This window comes from Danio rerio, chromosome 4, assembly GCF_052040795.2.
Source record: "Danio rerio strain M-AB ecotype USA chromosome 4, GRCz13ab, whole genome shotgun sequence".
In the NCBI taxonomy this organism is placed as follows: Eukaryota; Metazoa; Chordata; class Actinopteri; order Cypriniformes; family Danionidae; genus Danio; species Danio rerio.
In genome coordinates, this window is record NC_141024.2 from 32,802,476 (window position 1) to 32,824,260 (window position 21,785).

At 37.6% G+C, this 21,785-nt stretch overlaps 2 protein-coding genes across 2 annotated transcripts; both read left to right on the forward strand.

Annotated features, from left to right (window-relative positions):
• Positions 1-1,929: 1,929 nt before the first annotated feature.
• On the forward strand, positions 1,930-17,287 carry LOC148680255 (uncharacterized). Its single transcript, XM_087245731.2, has 3 exons — positions 1,930-1,979; positions 2,416-2,559; positions 14,162-17,287. Exons 2-3 carry the CDS (start codon positions 2,475-2,477, stop codon positions 15,460-15,462), a joined length of 1,386 nt encoding a protein of 461 aa, XP_087101857.2. The 5' UTR covers positions 1,930-1,979; positions 2,416-2,474; the 3' UTR covers positions 15,463-17,287.
• LOC148680256 (uncharacterized) lies at positions 7,355-13,333 on the forward strand. Its single transcript, XM_088650017.1, has 2 exons — positions 7,355-8,676; positions 8,758-13,333. Exons 1-2 carry the CDS (start codon positions 8,229-8,231, stop codon positions 11,124-11,126), a joined length of 2,817 nt encoding a protein of 938 aa, XP_088506143.1. The 5' UTR covers positions 7,355-8,228; the 3' UTR covers positions 11,127-13,333.
• Positions 17,288-21,785: the final 4,498 nt, after the last annotated feature.

Consider the following 21,785-nt stretch of genomic DNA (forward strand, 5'->3'; position numbering starts at 1 on the left):
CACATAAATGTACAAATACTTAGGGCTGTAGTTTTATTTTAAACAGTCAATGAGCTTCATTATATGGACTTTAAAATGTTATCCTTTAAAAATACTGGGACAGATATTGGCAAAAGGTTTGTCTTGTCATGTATCACATCTACTGGTGCAGTATGTAAAACATACATAAAAACATTCACTAATTAGCAATAAAATATTAAATAAATAATTAATTAATTAAATAAATAAATAAATAAATAAAGTGTTAAAGTGTCCACCCTGTCAAGGAGGGATTTGTGACAGGGTGGACAATGACAGAGAGGACATTTTTGGCTAAAGAGAGCATTTATTCAACTCAGGGTGTTCCTGCGGCAGGTAAAGTGTTTCCTAGTGATGGTGAAATTAAGCTTTCTGACCCAGTGAAGCGCTCGACCCAATTTTATCAGAAAAAGGTTTGTTACTCGAAGCTTTCTAAATCAGAGCTCGATGAGGACCTCTTCTGGTTAAAGTAGTGGGAAAGCACTGTGTTGCAATAATGTCAAATGTTCACATCTGACAAACTCATTCATGTAGTAATACAACAACAGTTATTTAAACAAATTACTCAAATTTTGTAGTTTTTACACATAAGGTGTGTTACATTACACCACCGATGACTGTAGTAAAATCCAGGGTATTCAAAACTATTTACATTTGTCATATTCCAACTAGTCTTTCACCCACCCACTCGTTCCAAGCAGGGATCGAACTAGCGATTCCTGCATGGGAGGCAAATGCTCTAGGAGGTGGCTTTGTAAGTGATGCTTTTGGGCTGCACTCGCCAGCTGGCCTCCGTTAAACACGATATGCAGGGGCTTTCTTTAAAGATAGTTGTAAAAAAATACACTAATACACTCTAGTATGGTTCAAAACTTTTTTTACTATAACTTACTATTGTATTTTAATTTATTTACTGGTTTGTGGGACCAGTGCAGTGCTTTGAAACAGTAGAAATAATCGACGCCTAATCTCTTGCTATACACTTTACTAACCCATGAGGGTGTTTAAATCTTTTAATCAAAATTCAAAGCAGTCATGAGAGTATAGGCGAAAATGAAGCTTCAGACGTCACTGATCACGTTATGATAGCAAAAAGAATCAAGCTCCGGTACACTGCTTCATTGCGAGATGTATCGTTTTTTAAAACATGCTTCGAAGCCTCGGCGCACAACGTCACATATAGTGTTTCCCAATTTAAGCTCTTTGTACACAGATTAAAAGCTATTTTTAATCTCTGATTTAAAAAAAAAAAAAAAATTAATATTTCACCATTGTGAACATGTTAAGCTTGACAACATCAATCAATCAATCATTTAAATTGTAGATAGTTACTGTGTGCACATCAGATGTTTTAACCTCCTCTAAAGAAAAGCAAAATGAACATGAGGATGCCAATGAGTACATCAGAGGGTTTCTTAAAGGGGAATGCAAAGTAAGAATATTTCAAATTAAAAATATTTTTTATCTAAGTTTACTTAATTTTTAGACTCACTGAAGTTGTCTGAGCAGTGTGTACGACATGGCAAAATCACATACATTCAATAAAAGAATGATGCAAAAATTTACAAAAACATATTTTAAAACACTACCTGCATGTGTGTGAAGGTTTAACCAACTATATCAAAGCATCAGAGTTTCATTATTTCGCATTATGTTCATATAGGACTGATTCAATCTTGTGGGACATCAAAGACACTTTATAGTGATAATGACCCAGCTAGTGACATAATAGTAATGCGTACTTTTTACTTAAAGGGCACCTTTTTTTACCCCTTTTTCAGGATTTAATATATGTGTGTCTGTGTATGTGAGAAAGTGGAAAACGAGGGAGAAATGTATCAATGAGTCATGACTGCAATAGTAAGTGGTAATAAAAAGCTAAACAAAAAGACTTTTATTTTGGCGTGACGTGTGACGTCATAAGGCTGCGCCGCTCCTACGCTGTGATCGACTGGAAAGAGGTTCGTTTTAAAGCTTTTACATGAATATAAAGCGATTGATTAAAGTTTCAGGTTTTTCATTCTATACTAAATTATGTACCTGCTCTTTATATAACGTAGTACTAATTTACTCACAGTAATAAGGGTTGTTGTTTGATTAAAGCAACAGAAAAGGCTGTAAGTGTTTTAATGAAAGTTTAATTAATTAAATAGCATAATGTCATTCCATTCTAAGTATACATCACTATATATAAGAAAGGAGTACTAGTTTTGTTCAGGTCATTTGTGGCATTTTGTTTCTTGCTCGGACTTACTCTTTTACCTAATTTCTGTTTGTTAATTACTCTCATATAAAGAAACTGTTGAAGCAAGTGTTGAAGAGAAGTTATTTTGTTTCTGTTCATTGTTTTATTAATTTTTAACAGGATATTTTTATTGCGTCGTTCATTTTATACAGGATAAAGTGTCCAGAGAAAAACTCCTGCTGAAGCGACTGATCTCCACACTGTTATAAAGATGGCGTTTATTAAAGAGGAGAGTGAAGATGTAAAGATTGAAGAAACATTTACAGTCAAACAGGAAGATCTGCAGGAACAAACAGGTTGGTTTTCATTCTCAAACACCAACTCAATCATTTGATCCTCATTCGGATGTTTTATTAAGAAGAATACAAAATTAGATCCATTTTGCAGCCCTGAGTGTGCTGCCTAGTTCTCCTAAAAGCACATAAGCACTCATTGAAAGACTGGAATGAGTTTCTTTCGTACTTGTTCTCATGTCTTTTGTCATTTTTTTATGTATTTTTAGTCCCCTATTTTATCTACCTTCTTAAGGTTATTGCTTTTCTTGTTCTCCTACTTTTTGTAAAGCGTCCTTAAGCACTGGCGCTATATTAAATAAATAAAAACAATAAATTAATAAAGTTTAGCTGAGCTGGCGATATTTGACCTACAGTATTCTGATAGAAGATATCTGCTAATACAGTGATAGTGTTGGCTTAGTACTTTCTATTTGCATGTCACGTTAATCACAATTCCCATTTTTTCATCAACTTTATGGTTTTAAACTTGTTTCTAGTAGTTGTTGCTAGTTTTCACAGATATTATCTGAGTAAGAATTACATCATTATTATAATGACTAATTTCCAGGGTTATTGTGTTTGAATAGGGTTTCCGCAGGGTCTTAAAATGTCTTAAATTCTAAAATCTTAAATTTTAGGCCTTAAAAAATCTTAAATTTACTGAAATAATGTGTTGTAGGTCTTAAATCTTGTTTAAACAAGTCTTCATTTTCCTTTGTTTATGTTTTGCTCATTTTTTATTATTTTTTCAAAGAAAGTTTATGTTTGGAAAAGTGTGTGGATACAAGTAAAGCTTGCTTGTTTTTACACAATAATTAAGATCTTTTGTAAAGAATTATCTAAAAAAAATTTTTTTTTATTATTCATTAATTATTGTATTATTAAATGTATTAAATCATAATATTTTTATAGGTACAACAAAAATCTTTTCCATCTGGGGCATTTGAAAAATTCCTTTGCCTTTTGCCCTTTATGAGTCTAAAATTTCAGTCATAATGGTCTTAAAATGTCTTAAATTTAACTTGTTGAAGCCTGCAGAAACCCTGGTTTAAAGTATGTCAAATACGTGGATACCCCCAATTTTAAACATGCTAAATAAAATGGACACTAAAGTAATTAAATATTACAAAACATTGTACAGTATTCTAAACTATATGATGTTGTTGTGGGACGACGTGAGACAAAAACAAATTATAGTGGAACAATAAGGTTTAGCATTGCACTGACTACAACTAGCCAACAAACTAGTCTAAAAATGACTTTTGCTGCTTTAGTAATGGATTATAGCATGTTGATGATATGCTAACATTTAGGTGTAAAGTTTGTCAGAAATTCTCTTAATATTGACCATAGTCTTCACGTACCAGCAGGCGTTGCCATTGGAATCATTTTGCTCGAGACTTTTTTTTTTTCTTTTATAAATTTTTGGATAATTGTTAAGCAGCTTACGCATAGGATAACCATTTTTCAGGGTATACCACAGTTTGGAAAAGTCAAGGTTTTAAAATCTTGTATATGAAAAGTTTTGTTTTTACATTTGAAGTTTTTATAGGACAACAGTATCTCCAGCAGAAAAGATATCCAAATATGCCATTTTAAATTGTAAAGAAATTTGGGTTTCGGAAACTAATGAAGACAGCAGAAGTCAATGATTCTTTTGTATGATTTAGCTGAACATGTTTACTGCTCCAATTTACTTTCAAAGCTTCTCAAAAGAAAATGTATTGTGATCAAAGGAAAAAAGATTTTAGTTTTAACCCATATGTTTAAAAAGAATACATTTTAGAGCAGTAATCACAATACTATGAAATAGTGATATTTTTATTCAAGGTTATCATACTGTCAGAATATTATACTGGCCCGTGCCTAGTGCTGCTTAATGTGGCAAAGTCAAATTTTAAATTTTTATTATTTTTCTTTGTATGAATAGTCATGGATACACTTGTTTGTAGAGCAAGTAGTGTTACCGTTTTCTGCCATTTATTACTCTTCGTCATTTCTCCAATAGTTAATTGAATTGGAAGTGCTAAAACAGTAACGTATGAAATCAGGTCACCATGACATGATTGACAATTGTCGCTGTTTGTCATTGTACTCTGTTTATCCTGAGAGCTAATGCTAAGCGTTTTTAGGGCTTTTCACACTTGAAACTGTTAACCCTGGGTCATTCTAACCCTTGATAAACAGAATCCTAGGATATCCATTATCATGTATCACACTGCTTATGCTACACCCTGGTGTTCATTAACAGATGGTTCACATTCACAAACCCAGTGTTAACATTATTATTTGTATATTTATGTTTTCACTGTCCCTGATTGGACAAACAGCAGGTCACCTTTTTAGATGGCATTTCTACATTTTGTCAGGTATATAAAATGTCGTCATGTAGGTCTTCAGCTAAGCCTCAGGACATGCACAAAGGCAAGAAAACAAAGACAAAAGTACAAATGAATGAAAACGAGTAGCTAAGTATTTCATCTTGCCATCTCCTCATCACTCCAGTTACAGCAAACGTGGCATTAAGCATTTGCACAAGTTCATTCATTTTTTTTCCTTCGGCTTAGTCCCTTTTTTCATCAGGGGTCACGGAAATGTTTTAAAGAGCGGATGTCCTTCCAGCTGCAACCCAGTACTGGGAAACATTTGCTTAGTGTGAATATTAGTGTGAATCGTGCGTACTTGCTATGAACATGCAGGATCTGTCTTAATCAGGTCTTTCAAGAAAGTTACAAATGTTCAAATCCTGTGGAAGATATAAATAAGGGAACACAACATAAGTAATCTAGAGCGATTGCATTTGATCATTTGCATTTAAAGCCACAAGCTCAAAAAAAGCTTGGTTTTCTACTGACCCCAAAAATTCAATATTCTGCAAGGCACAGTACAGATCAAAAGTTTGGACACACCTTCTCATTCAAAGAGTTTTTATTTTCAAGACTATGGAAATTGTAGATTCACACTGAAGGCATCATAACTATGAATTAACACATGTGAAATTATATATATAACAAAAACTGAAAACGTGTCATGTTCTAGCTTCTTCAAAGTACCCACCTTTTGCTTTAATTGCTGCTTCGCACACTCGTTCGATTCATGCCTAGGCATTCTATTGATGAGCTTTAAAAGGTAGTCTCCTGAAATGGTTTTCACTTCACAGGTGTGCCCCATCCGGTTTAATAAGTGGGATTTCTTGCCTTATGAATGGGGTTGGAACCATCAGTTGTGTTGTGCAGAAGTCAGGTGGATACACAGCTGATAGTCCTACTGAACAGACTTTTAAAATGTGTATTATGGCAAGGAAAAAGCAGCTAAGTAAAAAAAAAAAAAAAAAAAAAAAAAAAACGAGTGGCCATCATTACTTTAAGAAATGAAAGTTAGTCAGTCTGAAAAATTGGGAAATCTTTGAAAGTGTCCCCAAGTGTCCCAAAAACTATCAAGCACTATAAAGAAACTGGCTCACATGCGGACCGCCCCAGTAAAGAAAGACCATTGCTGCATCCGAAACCGCCTACTACTCAGTAGGTACTGCATTAGAATTTAAACGTACTACTCGACCGTTAGAAAAATTACATTCTATACAGTATGAATGTGAAAAGTATGAATGGAATTCAGACGTACTACATCCGCCATTTTGTCATGGTCATGTGACCTACCTGCGTCAATTGCGTCGCTTTACTCCCATTCATGAATTCGCTCGCGGGGCATCATGGGATAGTGCAGCGTGCATGGGATGCGCACTCTTGAATCTTGCCAGAAGTAGTAAGTCATCCGGGTAATTTTCGCATACTGATTTTCAAATTCTATGAATTCGGACATACTACTCGGCTCGCATACTGATTTTAGCATACTGTATAGTATGGAAGTATGCGGTTTCGGACGCAGCATAGGAGTCACCTCTGCTGCGGGGGATAAGTTCATCTGAGTCACCAGCCTCAAAAATTGCAGGTTTCGGCAGCTCAGATATTAGAGACCAGGGGGGTATTCCGGAAAGCTGGGTTAACTTACTATCTGCTAAACCCTGAACTCTCGGTTGATTTACACAAAACCTGCTTACTGTATGTTGGTTCCAAAACAGCTGATAAGAGTTAGTTAAATCAACCTCCTGAAGAAAACCGCAGGTTAATGCCCATGCAAGGCGCATACCTGAAGGCATTTTCAGTAGATTGCCGAATTCATGAGTTACCAAAAAAAGTCAAAGTGAGAAAAAAGGGGCAACGCACTTTACAGAGGCGGAGGTTTTAATCACAGATTACACATCTGCATCAATGAAGAAAGAAATATAAATAAGAAATAGGTAAGAAAAGAAAAAATAAATAATAAGAAAATTTGTTAGTTCATTAAATTACACATGCCACCCTACCTTTTATTGTAATGAAAAAATTTACTTCTCTTTAACATGCTTTTTATGTTATGTAACCATTCATGCATTTAATTTTCCTGCCATTAATTTCTTAAGGCCACAATGCGAATGTTTATTGACTAGTATATAAGGCTCATAGAAGTTGTAATCCTTCTATAGCTAGAAGAACTCTGTCCAAAGTCATAATTAAACACAGAAGCATTCTCTGAAAAGTTCATATTTGATTACTGGAGCTGTATTAAACACTCTAGAATATTTTTCTGTCATAAAGCTAATAGAAAGGAGGCTGAGGCTCTTTCTTTGCTCTAGCCGCACGCATCACGTGTTCTTTGTCTCTGTAATCCAGAAACTTTGCAATCATTACTCTTGAGTTGTTTTCGTGTCTGCTACAGTTTTCCACATCTAACCGATCCTGTGGGCTCTTTCTATGGCCTGTGGTTTCCTAAGTGGTTCCATGTCCAACGCCTTAAGCCTGGTTTAAACTTCTGCGTCAAGTGACCGGAGTAACCCACGGTGCATGCAACGCCCGTAGCTGTGCTTTTATACTTCTGCGCGCTGTCTCTGTTGGTCTGCATTAACACTTCCGAAACGCTTGTTGGCAGTGAGGTGTAAATGTTCCTCTGTGTCGAGTTTCTTCGCTGCTGTTTTGCTTTTCCTGAACACTTCCTGAATGTACAAGTGGCTCAAACTCGCTCATTATGAGGCAGGAACTGGCGGACGCGCAAGAACTTTAACTATGAGGTAAACACAAAACAAAACTTTCCATCCGGAGCTCCTTCACGGGACTCCAACTTGTAAACAAGCTTGGAGAAGCACTTTAGCAGCATCTAGACCAGCAGCCTGTAAGTACATTTAAGATTTTGTTTCAGTTGTTGTGTATGGTTTGAGGACTTGTTTCCAGCTGTTTGTGTAAAGTTGTAGGACATTTAAACTTGCTTTCAGTTGTGTATAATACTAGAAGTTGTTTAGCCACTGTTTCCTTGGTTACTATAAGAGCTTGTGTAGCGAACGCAGACGCGGTTTCGCGTCGTCCGCCTCAGTTTCGGCCCTTGTTTTGACTCTCGAGGCGTGTCCAGCTGAATTCAATCAGCTAGTGCTTTGGGGTTATATAAACAACTAGTTCACCGCGGCAGCGGTCGCGGCAGCCTCGTGTGAAGACCGCCTCGTGTGAAGACCGACGAGGGTAAAGACCATCGACTCTACGAGGGTAAAGACCATCGACTCTACCTGCGCGACTCCACCGAGCAAAGACACCGACAAAGCACTTGAGTACTTTACTTTATTGTTTTACTTTACACTTATTTTTTGTTGTCAGTGCACTTTTATTATGTGTTTTCTAATTCCTGTTGTTACTAACACTCGCAAAACACGGGAGGTACGCTGCAGGCGTAATCCTCACAACCTTCGTTCAATACATGTATCTACTATTTCACAACTCTCTCTCTCCGTGGGCCTCTGGAATTGTCAATCAGCTGTTAACAAGGCAGATTTTATTACCTCCATAGCTACATATTCTGACTATAATCTCATGGCTCTAACTGAGACCTGGTTGAGGCCGGAGGACACTGCTACACATGCTACTCTTTCTGCTAATTTCTCTTTTTCCCACACTCCTCGTCAGACAGGGAGAGGAGGTGGGACTGGACTACTAATTTCCAAAGAATGGAAATTTACTCTGATACCGTCCCTGCCAACAATCAGCTCCTTTGAATTCCATGCAGTCACCATTATCCACCCCTTCTACATAAATGTGGTTGTCATCTACCGCCCACCAGGTAAATTAGGTCACTTCCTAGATGAACTGGATGTTCTTCTCTCATCTTTTTCTAATTTTGCCACTCCCTTATTGGTGCTAGGTGACTTCAACATTTACGTTGACAAACCGCAAGCTGCAGACTTTCAGACTTTGCTTGCCTCTTTTGACCTAAAAAGAGCACCTACTTCTGCTACCCACAAATCAGGTAATCAGCTAGACCTTATTTACACACGACACTGCTTCACTGATCAAACAATAGTAACTCCACTACAAATATCTGATCATTTCCTTCTGTCTCTCAACATCCACATTACTCCTGAGCCGCCACACACTCCAACACTGGTTACCTTTCGCAGAAACCTACGATCTCTCTCACCCAATAGACTATCCACCATTGTTTCAGACTCTCTTCCTCCATCTCGCAAACTCACTGCACTTGATTCGAACAGTGCCGCTAATACACTCTGCTCCACACTAGCATCATGTCTAGACCGATTATGTCCTCTTGCATCCAGGCCAGCCCGTGCCAGTCCTCCTGCACCCTGGCTCTCGGATGCTCTCCGTGAGCATCGCTCAAAACTTCGGGCTGCGGAGAGAATTTGGCGGAAAACTAAAAATCCTGCACATCTCTTAACATACCAAACTCTTCTGTCCTCTTTCTCAGCTGAGGTTACTTCTGCAAAGCAGACGTATTACCGTCTGAAAATCAACAATGCCACTAATCCTCGCCTACTTTTTAAAACATTTTCCTCCCTCCTCTATCCTCCTCCTCCACCCGCATCCTCCACACTTACTACTGATGACTTTGCTACATTCTTCTGCACCAAAACTGCAAAAATCAGTGCTCAATTTGCTGCACCTACAACAAACACGCAAGATACAACACCAACACCACACACACTCACCTCTTTTTCTCAGCTCTCTGAGTCTGAGGTGTCCAAACTTATGCTATCTAGCCATGCAACCACCTGTCCACTCGATCCCATTCCCTCTCATCTCTTGCAAGCCATCTCTCCTGCAGTCATACCAACACTGACTCACATAATTAACACATCTCTTGACTCTGGTTTATTCCCCACTACATTTAAGCAGGCTAGGGTAACCCCACTGCTAAAGAAAGCCAACCTGGACCATACGCTACTTGAAAACTACAGACCAGTATCCCTGCTTCCATTCATGGCCAAGATTCTGGAGAAAGTAGTGTTCAATCAAGTCCTGGACTTTCTTACTCAAAACAATCTCATGGACAACAAGCAATCCGGCTTTAAGAAAGGCCACTCAACTGAGACTGCCCTGCTCTCGGTCGTGGAGGATCTCAGACTGGCTAAAGCAGACTCTAAATCATCAGTCCTCATTTTGCTGGACTTGTCAGCTGCTTTTGACACTGTCAACCACCAGATCCTGCTATCTACGCTTGAGTCACTGGGCGTTGCGGGCACTGTTATACAATGGTTCAGATCTTACCTCTCTGACAGGTCATTCAGGGTGTCTTGGAGGGGAGAGGTGTCCAACCTACAGCATCTAAACACTGGGGTACCTCAAGGCTCTGTTCTTGGGCCACTTCTCTTCTCCATCTACACATCATCTCTAGGACCAGTCATCCAGAGACATGGATTCTCCTACCACTGCTATGCTGATGATACCCAGCTATACCTCTCTTTTCATCCTGATGATCCCTCGGTTCCAGCTCGTATCTCAGCCTGCCTGTTGGATATTTCACACTGGATGAAAGATCATCATTTTCAGCTGAACCTCGCAAAAACGGAAATGCTTGTAGTTTCTGCCAACCCGACTCTACACCATAACTTTTCAATCCAGATGGATGGGGCAACCATTACTGCATCCAAAATGGTGAAAAGCCTTGGAGTAACGATTGATGACCAACTAAACTTCTCTGACCACATTTCTAGAACTGCTCGATCGTGCAGATTCACACTCTATAACATCAGAAAGATCCGACCCTTCTTATCTGAACATGCAGCTCAACTCCTTGTTCAAGCTCTTGTTCTCTCCAAACTGGATTACTGCAACTCTCTACTAGCTGGGCTTCCAGCTAACTCTATCAAGCCTCTTCAACTGCTCCAGAATGCAGCAGCACGAGTTGTCTTCAATGAACCTAAACGAGCACATGTCACTCCGCTGCTAGTCCGTTTGCACTGGCTGCCAGTTGCTGCTCGCATCAAATTCAAAACTCTGATGTTTGCCTACAAAGTGACTTCTGGCCTAGCACCTTCTTATCTGCACTCACTTCTGCAGATCTATGTGCCCTCCAGAAACTTGCGTTCTGTGAATGAACGTCGCCTCGTGGTTCCATCCCAAAGAGGGAAAAAATCACTTTCGCGAACGCTCACGCTCAATCTGCCCAGTTGGTGGAATGAACTCCCTAACTGCATCAGAACAGCAGAGTCACTCGCTATTTTCAAGAAACGACTAAAAACTCAACTATTTAGTCTCCACTTCACTTCCTAATCTGCAATTGCCTCTTTGAATATCACACTAACTGTACAAAAAAAAAAAAAAAAAACTACTAACACTTCCCTACTTAGACTTTACAGACCTGAAACTTGCCTTTAGTACTTATTCATTGTTGCTCTTAGTTGTGCAAATTGCTTCCTTGTCCTCATTTGTAAGTCGCTTTGGATAAAAGCGTCTGCTAAATGACTAAATGTAAATGTAAACAATCGCTTCATTGGGCTAGCGCCGCCGGTCCCGCCCAGACTCGTAAGAGCTACCAAGCCGACCAATCACAGACCTTGCGATACGCATTGTTGCGACGTGAAATTTTTTAAGAGGTGCACGTCAGTGATGCCGACGGCCACGGCGAAGGGCTTTGCGTCAACGCCGTAGCATACGCCGGCGTTTGACGCAGAAGTATAAATCAGCCTTTAGGTAACCAGAATGTACATACATCATTGCCTTCCTGTTTTTCTGGTAGACCAAGAATCCTTAAGTTGGAGTGTCGACTGCGATTTTCCAAGTTAGTGCGGTAATTTTCTTTTTCGAGAGCGGTTGTCATTGATTGAAGAGCGGAGACAGAATCTTCAGTTTGCAAGATGCGTTCCTGTGTCTGTATTAGTCTTCCGAAACATTCTGCCACCTGGTATTGATATCCTTTACTGCTGAGAGGACAGTTTCATTACTGCCATTACTTCACGCTTCTTCCATGCTTTCGGAGTCAGATGTAATCTCTGTAGTTTCATTTTTTTCGCCTTTTGCTTTGCTGGTTTAGGTGACATCTTAAGCAGTGTTCTGTCTAGAGTAAGTTGAGATCGAGTGTTAAATAACACAGAGATAAATTTAGGGTTTTTAAAAAATATATTACTCGTGCGTCTCTTCAGCAAGGCGCCATAACAGGAAGTCGGTTGTCTTGTCTTGCTTCATTTAAGATTTACCTCAGATTTTGACAGACAGTTTCATATGATCTGGCGAGATGCTGCACGCACAGACTGTTCTGATTAGCTGTGAGTTTTGATTGATTCATCCAGGTGTAATTATGTAAAGGTGAAGTCTGACAATAGGAATAATAATAATAATAATTTGGAAAAAAAATTTTTTAACCAGTGCTGTCTCTGCCGTGCTGTAGCTATAAAGTTAGTTCTGCTACTGTTATTTTATACAGGGTAGGCTGCTTAATTTATTTTATTATAACAATAATTTGCGGGAAAAATTTGCAGGATTTTAAGGGTAATTTAATCCAAATGATTGATTTTGGTTAATAATTGTTTATTTCGTGCAGATTATTAAAGCAGAGAACATTTGTTCTCAAAAAGGCTCAATTAATCCTTGTGTATTGTTCAAATTGACTACTCTTTTAGCCTGCACGATAACAGAAAAATAAAATGATAATCACGATTATTTTAATCAATATGTTAATCACGATTAAAAATTATTATTCATTTATATGCGTGTGTGTGTATGGATATATACCTGGGTATTTGTCACCCGGGAGGAGCTTGGAGTAGAGCAGCTGCTCTTCCACATCAAGAGAAGTCAGCTGAGGTGGCTCGGGCATCTGTTTCGGATGCCTCCAGGACACCTACCTAGAAAAAGTCTGGAGTTCTCACCTAAGACTGCTGCCCCGAATGAAGCGCGGGAGCTCCCGAGCAAGTGTGTATGTGTGTGAATAAGAGAGAGCATAATGCTGTGTGTCGCTTGCTTGGTCCTGTGTGTGTGTGTGTTTATAAAGACAGCTTGTTACAGTTGTGTGTTCATACAGACAGCCACCCCCCAATATAAAACTGTGTATGCAATGTGATGCACAGAGATATTTAATTGAACCGAATCAATGGCATGATAATCGTAACCGAACCATAAGACCAGTGTAGGTTCACTCCTCTAATTTCTACATTAGAAGCATTTCCAACACAGCCGAGTAACATCCTATCTTACTGTGGCTCAACACCAAATCTACGGCAAACACATTGAGAAAAAGTCATAAGCAGAAGGTGACAGGACTTGAGAGACTGGGTGAAAAAATTGCATGATGATTTCAGGACAGCACTCTTTCTTTCGCACGCCACATAATGCTGCCCTCTTTAACTCTTCTCTTCCTTTATACTCTCACCCAGTTCCTTTTTGCCATCCCATGGGTGGAGACCAATTAAACAATGTTGACTGTCGTCTCACAGAAAAAACCAACAATCATAAATGCATGATTATATGCTGTCATGGATTTGCAATATAAAAAAGTAGGCCAATGAAGAAATAGAGGCCAATGAAGAAAAATCAGCCATGAATATAACGAAAAGGAAGTAAATTTGCCGAGAGTGTATTGAGTTTTTTTTTTTTTTATTTCAAAGCATTTTCCCAGAATGTCAAAATAAGATGTCCCCAAATACCAGTCTGTTTGCTGAAACACCAAGAAAGTTTTGGCCAAATTAAGTCTCTAAATCATTCCAGAATAAATAAAATTGACCCAACCACATACAAAAGGAAAGGTGCACATTCCAGCCTCTATGCAGATGCTGTACAGGTATGTTTTATGTCTGCGAGGCAAATATTCAGCTTTTTGGTCAGCTGTTACCCCAGAACTTTGTTTTTTTTTTCCGACACGTTTACCAGCCAGGCACAGAATAACCAAGTATTCCCTGTCTGCTTTACAAATTTTAGAAAAAACATTCTGTTGTATTTATGAATATATACAAATAAAAAGAGGCCATTTACAGCTTTCAAATCTGTGTCTTATCAATATGACTAAAATGACTTTCATGATCAATTATGTAAGAAACTCTAAAACTGGACGGACACAGTTTCAATTTACTATAACTTCCCTATTAAGCGGCTTTGACACAATTTACATTGTAAAAGCACTAGATAAACAAAAATAAATTGAATATGCTTAAATGTGCACTTGTTAATGGACCGAACAAAATATGATGTTTTATTTACATTTAATGTGCATCAAAATTACAGTGTGTGTAGCCAATATTTCCAGTGTCTTTTCACTTTTCAACTTTTAATGAGTTTTTAAGATTTAATGAAAACTAATGTTTTATTTATTTCAGACCTAATTGAAGAGAATGAGAGGAGTAAAGAGGAGGAACATCATGTCAAAATTGAGGAAAAAACTAATTTAGAGACTGATGGTATTTTGAAAAGGAGAGACAAGAATCCTTTCACATGCACTCAGTGTGGAAAGATTTTGGCAAGTAAAAGCAAACTTAAGATTCACATGATGAACCACACTGGAGAGAAACCATTCACATGCACTCAGTGTGGGAAGAGTTTCAGCCAATCATCACACCTTAATCAACACAAGAGGATCCACACTGGAGAGAAACCATTTACATGCCCTCAGTGTGGAAAGAGTTTCAGCCGATCAACATCCCTTAATCTACACACGATGAGCCACACTGGAAAGAAACCATTCACATGCCCTCAATGTGGGAAGAGTTTTAGCCGATCATCATCCCTTAATCTACACATGATGAGCCACACTGGAGAGAAACCATTCACATGCACTCAGTGTGGGAAGAGGTTTAACTGCTCATCACACCTTAATAAACACATGAGGATCCACACTGGAGAGAAACCTTTCACATGCACTCAGTGTGGAAAGAGTTTCATCCAATCATCATCCCTCAATAAACACATGATGATCCACACGGGAGAGAAACCATTCACTTGCACTCAGTGTGGTAAAAGTTTCAGCCAATCATCACACTTTAATCAACACTTAAGGATCCACACTGGAGGGAAACCATTCACGTGCACTCAGTGTGGGAAGAGTTTCAGCCGGTTACTGTTCCTTAATAAACACATGATGATCCACACTGGAGAGAAACCATTCACATGCACTCAGTGTGGGAAGAGTTTCAGCCAATCATCACACTTTAATCTACACATGAGGATCCACACTGGAGAGAAACCATTCACATGCAGTCAGTGTGGGAAGAGTTTTAGCCAATCATCAAACTGTAATAAACACATGAGGATCCACACTGGAGAGAAACCGTTCACATGCACTCAGTGTGGGAAGAGTTTCAGCCACTTATCACACCTTAATCAACACAAGAGGATCCACACTGGAGAGAAACCATTCACATGCACTCAGTGTGGGAAGAGTTTCAGCCAATCATCATCCCTTAATCAACACATGATGATCCACACTGGAGAGAAGCCATTCACATGCACTCAGTGTGAGAAGAGTTTTAACAGCTCATCGTACCTTAATCTACACATGAGGGTCCACACTGGAGAGAAACCATTCACATGCACTCAGTGTGGGAAGAGTTTCAGCCGATCATCATCCCTTAATTTACACATGTTGAGCCACACTGGAGAGAAATCATTCACTTGCACTTAAGCCGCGGTCACACTGGACTTTTCTCCCCATAGACTTCCATTCATACATATGTGAATGCATCAGAACGGAAATGCAAGTTTGTGGGTCAAGTTTTGCAGACCTGCGAAATCGCATCACTTGACTGTGTGAGACCAATCAAAGATCAAAACATGACCTCTCTGGACAGAAATGTAAAATATGGACCAATCGCTCACTTTTTTAATGTCTAATCATCTTTTTTTAATCCCGCCCCTTTTTGCAGCGCCAAACAACAGAATTTCGCATGCTCAAACTCTAGTGTGACCACAGGTGTGGGATGAGTTTCAGCAACTCTTTGGAGCTTAAAGGGCATCTATGGTTAAAAATCTACTTTTCAAGCTGTTTGGAAATATGTGTGAGGGTATAGTGTATAGACCGTCATATTGAAGGGATATAAACAAACCCAGTCCTTTTTTTCCAATTTAACAACATAAAAACAGTGGAGCAATTGGCGCAGTTTTCAGAGCGACCGCAACTTGACGTAGGAGTATGGTCCCACCCACCAATATTGATTGACAGGCGCATCACCATATCCTCAGTTTGTTGTTTCATGTTCGCCATTTTCAGCATGTGAGTCAAAGCGGTATCACTAAAGGATCACCCTCCACATTATCTCTCTCTAATTGGAATTATTGTTTGTACCTTTAGGTATGTTTGCAAACGTGTGTACTTTTCATTGTGTCTATCTTAAACTTCAGCCGTTCACATTTTTTGCACTCACAGAAGCTCCCTATGATCTTGACTAGGTGCAGTTGTAAGGTGCATGCGTGTTGCCTCGTGGTGTCTCTTCATTGGAAATAAAATCATTAACTTTCACTTAGTGTGGGAAGAGTTTCAAGCGATCAGCAAACCTTACTGGAGTTAGCGTAACTTACTTACTGGGGTAATCGTACTGGATCAGTTAACACATTCGAAAACAGAAGAGGATTCACACTGGAGAGAAACTATACGGATCTGATCAATGTCTACAGAGTTTTCTCATTCAGCGCAGCTTAAGAAACACATGGAAAAATAGTTGCACACATGACATGAATGCATCAAAACATTTTCTCATGTGCAAAGGATGAATAGTAATTGAAAAGGCTGAGTGACGGTATACTGTTTTCCAACACTCCTACACTGCAGTAGGTGGGGTTGTAAATGTGTGCAAGTGATTGTACAGGTGCGGATACATCTGTACTCTACTCTCCAGTGTATTCATGTAGCTAGTGTTGTTTTGGATGATGTTCTCTCTGACTCCCTGAATGAGAAACAAATCACTGGGAAGACACCGCACATCAAAGAAGGTGGAGCTCCAGGATGGGTTAGTTTGCTGTATACCATGGCCTTAAGTTTAGAAAGCCAATTCAACTGTCCTGTGTTGCAGCTTTTATTATTAAAGTTTCTTTACTTTTAGCTTCAGGATTATATCTAGTTTACTACTTTTACTTTTTTGAGTAGAATACAAACTTAATGCATGTTTTATGATTTAGGCAAAGCGACAGGTATTAAGTTTTACAATATTAATACACTGTGGTGAATCCTGATTGGATGCCTGCATTACCCATCAATGGGTATATAAAAGTTGTTATGCTAGCTACCCCAGGACGCTGTGGCTACTCACGAGTCCTCATGTCTCAGACCTGCCATCTCAATGACTCTTTAACCTTATGGTTTTGTTTTGCATTACTTGTATCATGTAGTCAATGTGTTGTTATGATTATAACCTAAGTTTTTTATCTTGTTTATTATCCCCAGATATTTGTTGGTTGCTTTGATTGATTGTTCTATGAGTTACATTTATAATAAATAATTTGTATTTAGGCTATTTTGTTGGCTCATCTCTCTTTTATGGTGCGACTCAAACAAGCGGGTAATAAAACTTAGCAAAATGTGTCTGGTTGTATGCGAGATCTTAAGCTTTCAGTCATGACCATAGGTGAGAGTAGGTACTTAGATTGAGTGGTAAATTGAGAACATTGCCATTCGTCTCAGCTCCTTCATCACAATAGACAATTACATCAACTGCATTACTGCTGCCGCTGCACAGATCCATCTTTAAATCTCACATTCCATTCCTCATGGAAAAAAAGAAACGCAGATACTTGAACTCCATTTGGGGTCATGGCTTTCCTCCAAACTGGAGATGGCCACCTTTTTTCCAGCCAAGCACCATGGTTTCTGATTAAGTCCCAATCCCAATTCTATTTTTGTACCCCTACCCCTTCCTCTTGGTCTGTACAACGAGGGTTAAAGGGAAGGGCTTCAAAATTTACCCTTAAGAATTGGGACAGCACCTGCACACGTTATAGTATGTCATTGCCATCTCTTGCTTCATATGAGATCAGTCGATTGTGACTACTGTAGTTTTTCCAGTTGTGTAATTTTTTGGTATTTATCTTCAGGATATCACTGGGGCATGTTTCAGAATGGAGGTTAAGTGAAAACCAGAGTATTTTAACCCTGAAATGAGAGAGACTCTGGGATTTCCGTTTTAAAATGGCAGGTTTATCAAACTCGAGAAAGCAGGGTAAGTCAACCCTGTTTCTGAAAGAGAGGTAACTTTAACTCGGAGTAAGTTACTGTGGTAACTTACTCTGTGAACCTAACCTGGTTGGGAGTTTCTGTTGGTCTCTTCCCCTTTTATAAAGACGAAGCATTATTTCTCGCTTTCTATTTTAATGCTCATTTTGGAGATGCGCATAAAAACGGTTGATGGAAACGGGATGAAGTACATAACATTTGAAAATACGTATAAAAACATGTGCATCAATGAGTAGGATAAACTTTTATTCGATAGAAAAAAGGCACCTAAACTAGGATAAAAACACTTACTGAACAAATTACATTATGTGCTTTAAATAAAAGTTTTTTTTATAAGAGATCATATGATGATAAAAATGTGTGTGAATGGACGAATCAGCAGTCTATAACACACTTTAACACATCTTAAATGTTGTTTTGCTCATTCATTCTAAAAAGCCTTAACCGTTTTAGTATTATTAAATTATTGATGACCTCCAGAGCTTCTGTAGCGTGTCAAGAGCATCTGTTCTCCGTGTCTCATGGCTTCAAACGCCCCCATGTGTTCATTGTGTGTCAGCATTGTCTTCTAAGGTGCAAGTACATTTATTAAATATAGAAAAGATTGACGCAGCTTCTTCTACTGCAGTAAATTCTGCTTTAACTGTTGATATTTGGTGCCCGTTTAATCAGGAAGTGATGATTTTGTTCTTTTTCACTCGTTGGATGGAAAGACTGCCTTATTTGCATATCTTTTATGCAATAATCCAGTTTTGCGCATAATTTTAATTAATATATATGGATGGAAACATGGCCATTGCCTACATTTCAGTCACAAAGAACAAAGTCACGTACGAGAATGGCTTGTCATTTTTTAATAAATAAAGCTTAAATTCACTGACCTTAAACAGCGGGCCTAGATTAATTAGGATCAGTATTCTTTCTAAAAACTATTGTTTAGTTCTGCTTGCATTCTAAATGTCATATCACTTGATCAATAACAAAGGCAGTGCACTTTTTTTTTTCACTATTTCGAATGAACTTGGCCATTCATATGAAGTATAATACTAGTTACTATATAAGTTAACACTAAAAGTTGCAAATCAGGCAACCCCCAAACAAAACAACATTAATAACACAAAAATAAAAGGAGAGAAAAAACTGCCAACTAGCACATTGGTCCATGACTATTCTTTGAGTGTGGTACATAGTCATCCCTGCCTCTCACGCAGCATTCAAAATATAACAGATAACTAAAATACAGATGTTAAAATTCTACATTCATGATATAAGTGAATTACAACAAGGTCTTAAAACAAAACAGGGAGGCCTGTTAATCCAATGTCATTATCTATTTGTTTAGGCCTAGCTCAGCATAAACTCAATTAAACAATACGTCATTTAATAAAAAAGATAGAACAATGTCCAAAAGTAAGAATTCGAAAAGGTCAAAATGTAGAACATTAATAATAATTCCCCATTAGACATTTTAAATGTCTTCTAGCCGACATTGTAGTAGTAATAGTTGTGGTTGTGGCTGTAGTAGAAGCATAGTAGTTGTAATATTAGTAACTTTCTGTAGTAGTAGTTGGTGTATAGTACTTGTGATTTAATATTATTGTCAGTTATTATTACTGTTGTCCTTTCTTTCTTTTTACTGTCATTATTACTATCATGCATTACTAAGCATTGTTGTTACTCCTTACCACTGACTGGTTTCTTTCTATCTGTTTTTATTTATATCTGTGATATCTGCTTCATTTATTGACTGTTATTGTCCCTTATGTATGTACTCTGACCTGTCCACCATGGTACCTTTACATGCACACACACGCGCACCTACCAGTACCTGACTATATTGTTGTTGTTTTGTTTGTTTGTTTGTTTGTTTGTTGTTTCTTTGTATTTGTACAATCCCAATTTATGTACCTTTTTGCATAATCTCATTAAAAAAAGCTATTCAAAACATGAAAAAAAAAAAGTGATGTATTAACTCATGAACATCATATTACTGGACTATTATTAGCGATGTATTAATGCATGAGTGCTATTTTGTTATAAGTTTATAATTAGTGATAAGCATTATAATGTTATTGCTTTGTTATTAATGAAATGATGCATTAATGTGTGAGAATAATGCATGAGCATTATTCTAATTATGGTAGTAAATGATGACGGAAAGTGTAATAACACTGTTAACCCTTACTGTAGATTATGCAGTAAATAACTGTAAAATAGCCAGTGTTTTGCTGTATTAAAAAGAAACAGTATTTTACTGTAAAAGGAGCAGGATTTGTATGAAATTTTGTAGTGCAAAGAATAAATTACAGTAATTTACTTTATGTACCCATTACAGATAGTTACTGTGATAATAAATGGTAAATTACTGCTCAACCATTATTACCCCATGTACTGCTTTATGTTGCTATATATATATATATATATATATATATATATATATATATATATATATATATATATATATATATATACTGTTCAGTTTTGGTATGTGTATGGTCAGTATTGAGGAGAAAGTGAGACAATGCATTGATGATAAGCTAAATTTCTCTGCAGCCATCTCTGTGTTTTCTTTGGTTCCTTTTATGTTTTTAACATTGAGTATCAGGAGTCAACCAATGTCAATGTCACAGAGCTAATTAAAAGGTAAAGATATCGACGAGATGCATTTAAAGGCAAAAATATTCACACAGAGCAACCAAATTATCACAATCATTTTTATAACTTTGTTTACTTTTCTATAATTAATTTAATTTGCCTAGTTTAGTCAATAGTTAAGCTTTTAAATTGCACTTTAAGCTGAATATTAGTATTTTGCTAATTAACTAGTAAAAATGTGTTATTTAAAAAATATGTTAAACAGCACGTACATACATTTTCGCAGAGACTCAATGAATTTGTTTGGAAAACTTCAAATGAAGTTAGTAAAAATGGCATTAACAGTATAGTATAAAGACTTTCCTAAATAAATGTATTAATCAGGTTATTTGTTTTTTATTATTATTATTACTACAGGTTTGGAACAACATGAGGATCAGATTATTTATTTATTTTTTATGTTTTTGCTTTGGATGACGTTTGTATATTGTTTGTATATTATTGTTTTTATTCAATGATATGTGCATGATTGTGATAAATGTAGGCAATTCCTTTGAAAATATGCTATGTACCAAGGATGTCAAACTCCTGGAGGGCCGCAGCCCAGCAGAATTTAGTTCCAGCCCTGCTTCAACACACTACCTTTAGATTTAGTTTGATCAGGTGTGTTTAATTAGTATAACTGCACTGCTACTCTGTAGATTGTGCAGTAAATAACTGCAAAATAGCCAGTGTTTTGCTGTAATAAAAGAAAACATTTATTATTTATTAACACATTATTTTACTGTGAAAGGAGTAGACTTTGTATGAAATTGTGTAGTGCAAAGAATTAATTCCAATAAATTCTCTGATGGTTTATGTTGCTATTTATAGAGACGAGCATTTTAAAGGCAGAAAATAATGATTTAGGCATCCCCATACACTCCCACAGGCTGTCTGTCTTATTCTAAACACAAAGGTGTTAGAAATAGTTTTCAGAAAATGCTGGCCCTTTAAGGGAGCCAGGTGTTTGATTTGTTTACTGCTGAGTGCGCTCTATTCTCTGTCCATCAATTCAGATGTAGAGTCTGATATGTTTTAGGCTTTAAATAAGAATCTATAATGAGTAAGTAAAATGTGTTCAAATGTTTTTGAGGGTTTCTAAAATAAGGCTGTGTTTTAAGTTATATTGTTGTTATCTTGAACTG

Bases quoted from the DNA above. Each gene is read 5' to 3' on its own strand.
- LOC148680255 (XM_087245731.2), top strand. From the start codon at position 2,475: ATGGCGTTTATTAAAGAGGAGAGTGAAGATGTAAAGATTGAAGAAACA. The intron at 2,560-14,161 runs GTTGGTTTTCAT...TATTTATTTCAG, and splicing joins AGATCTGCAGGAACAAACAG to ACCTAATTGAAGAGAATGAG.
- LOC148680256 (XM_088650017.1), top strand. From the start codon at position 8,229: ATGTGTTTTCTAATTCCTGTTGTTACTAACACTCGCAAAACACGGGAG. The intron at 8,677-8,757 runs GTAAATTAGGTC...TATTGGTGCTAG, and splicing joins TGTCATCTACCGCCCACCAG to GTGACTTCAACATTTACGTT.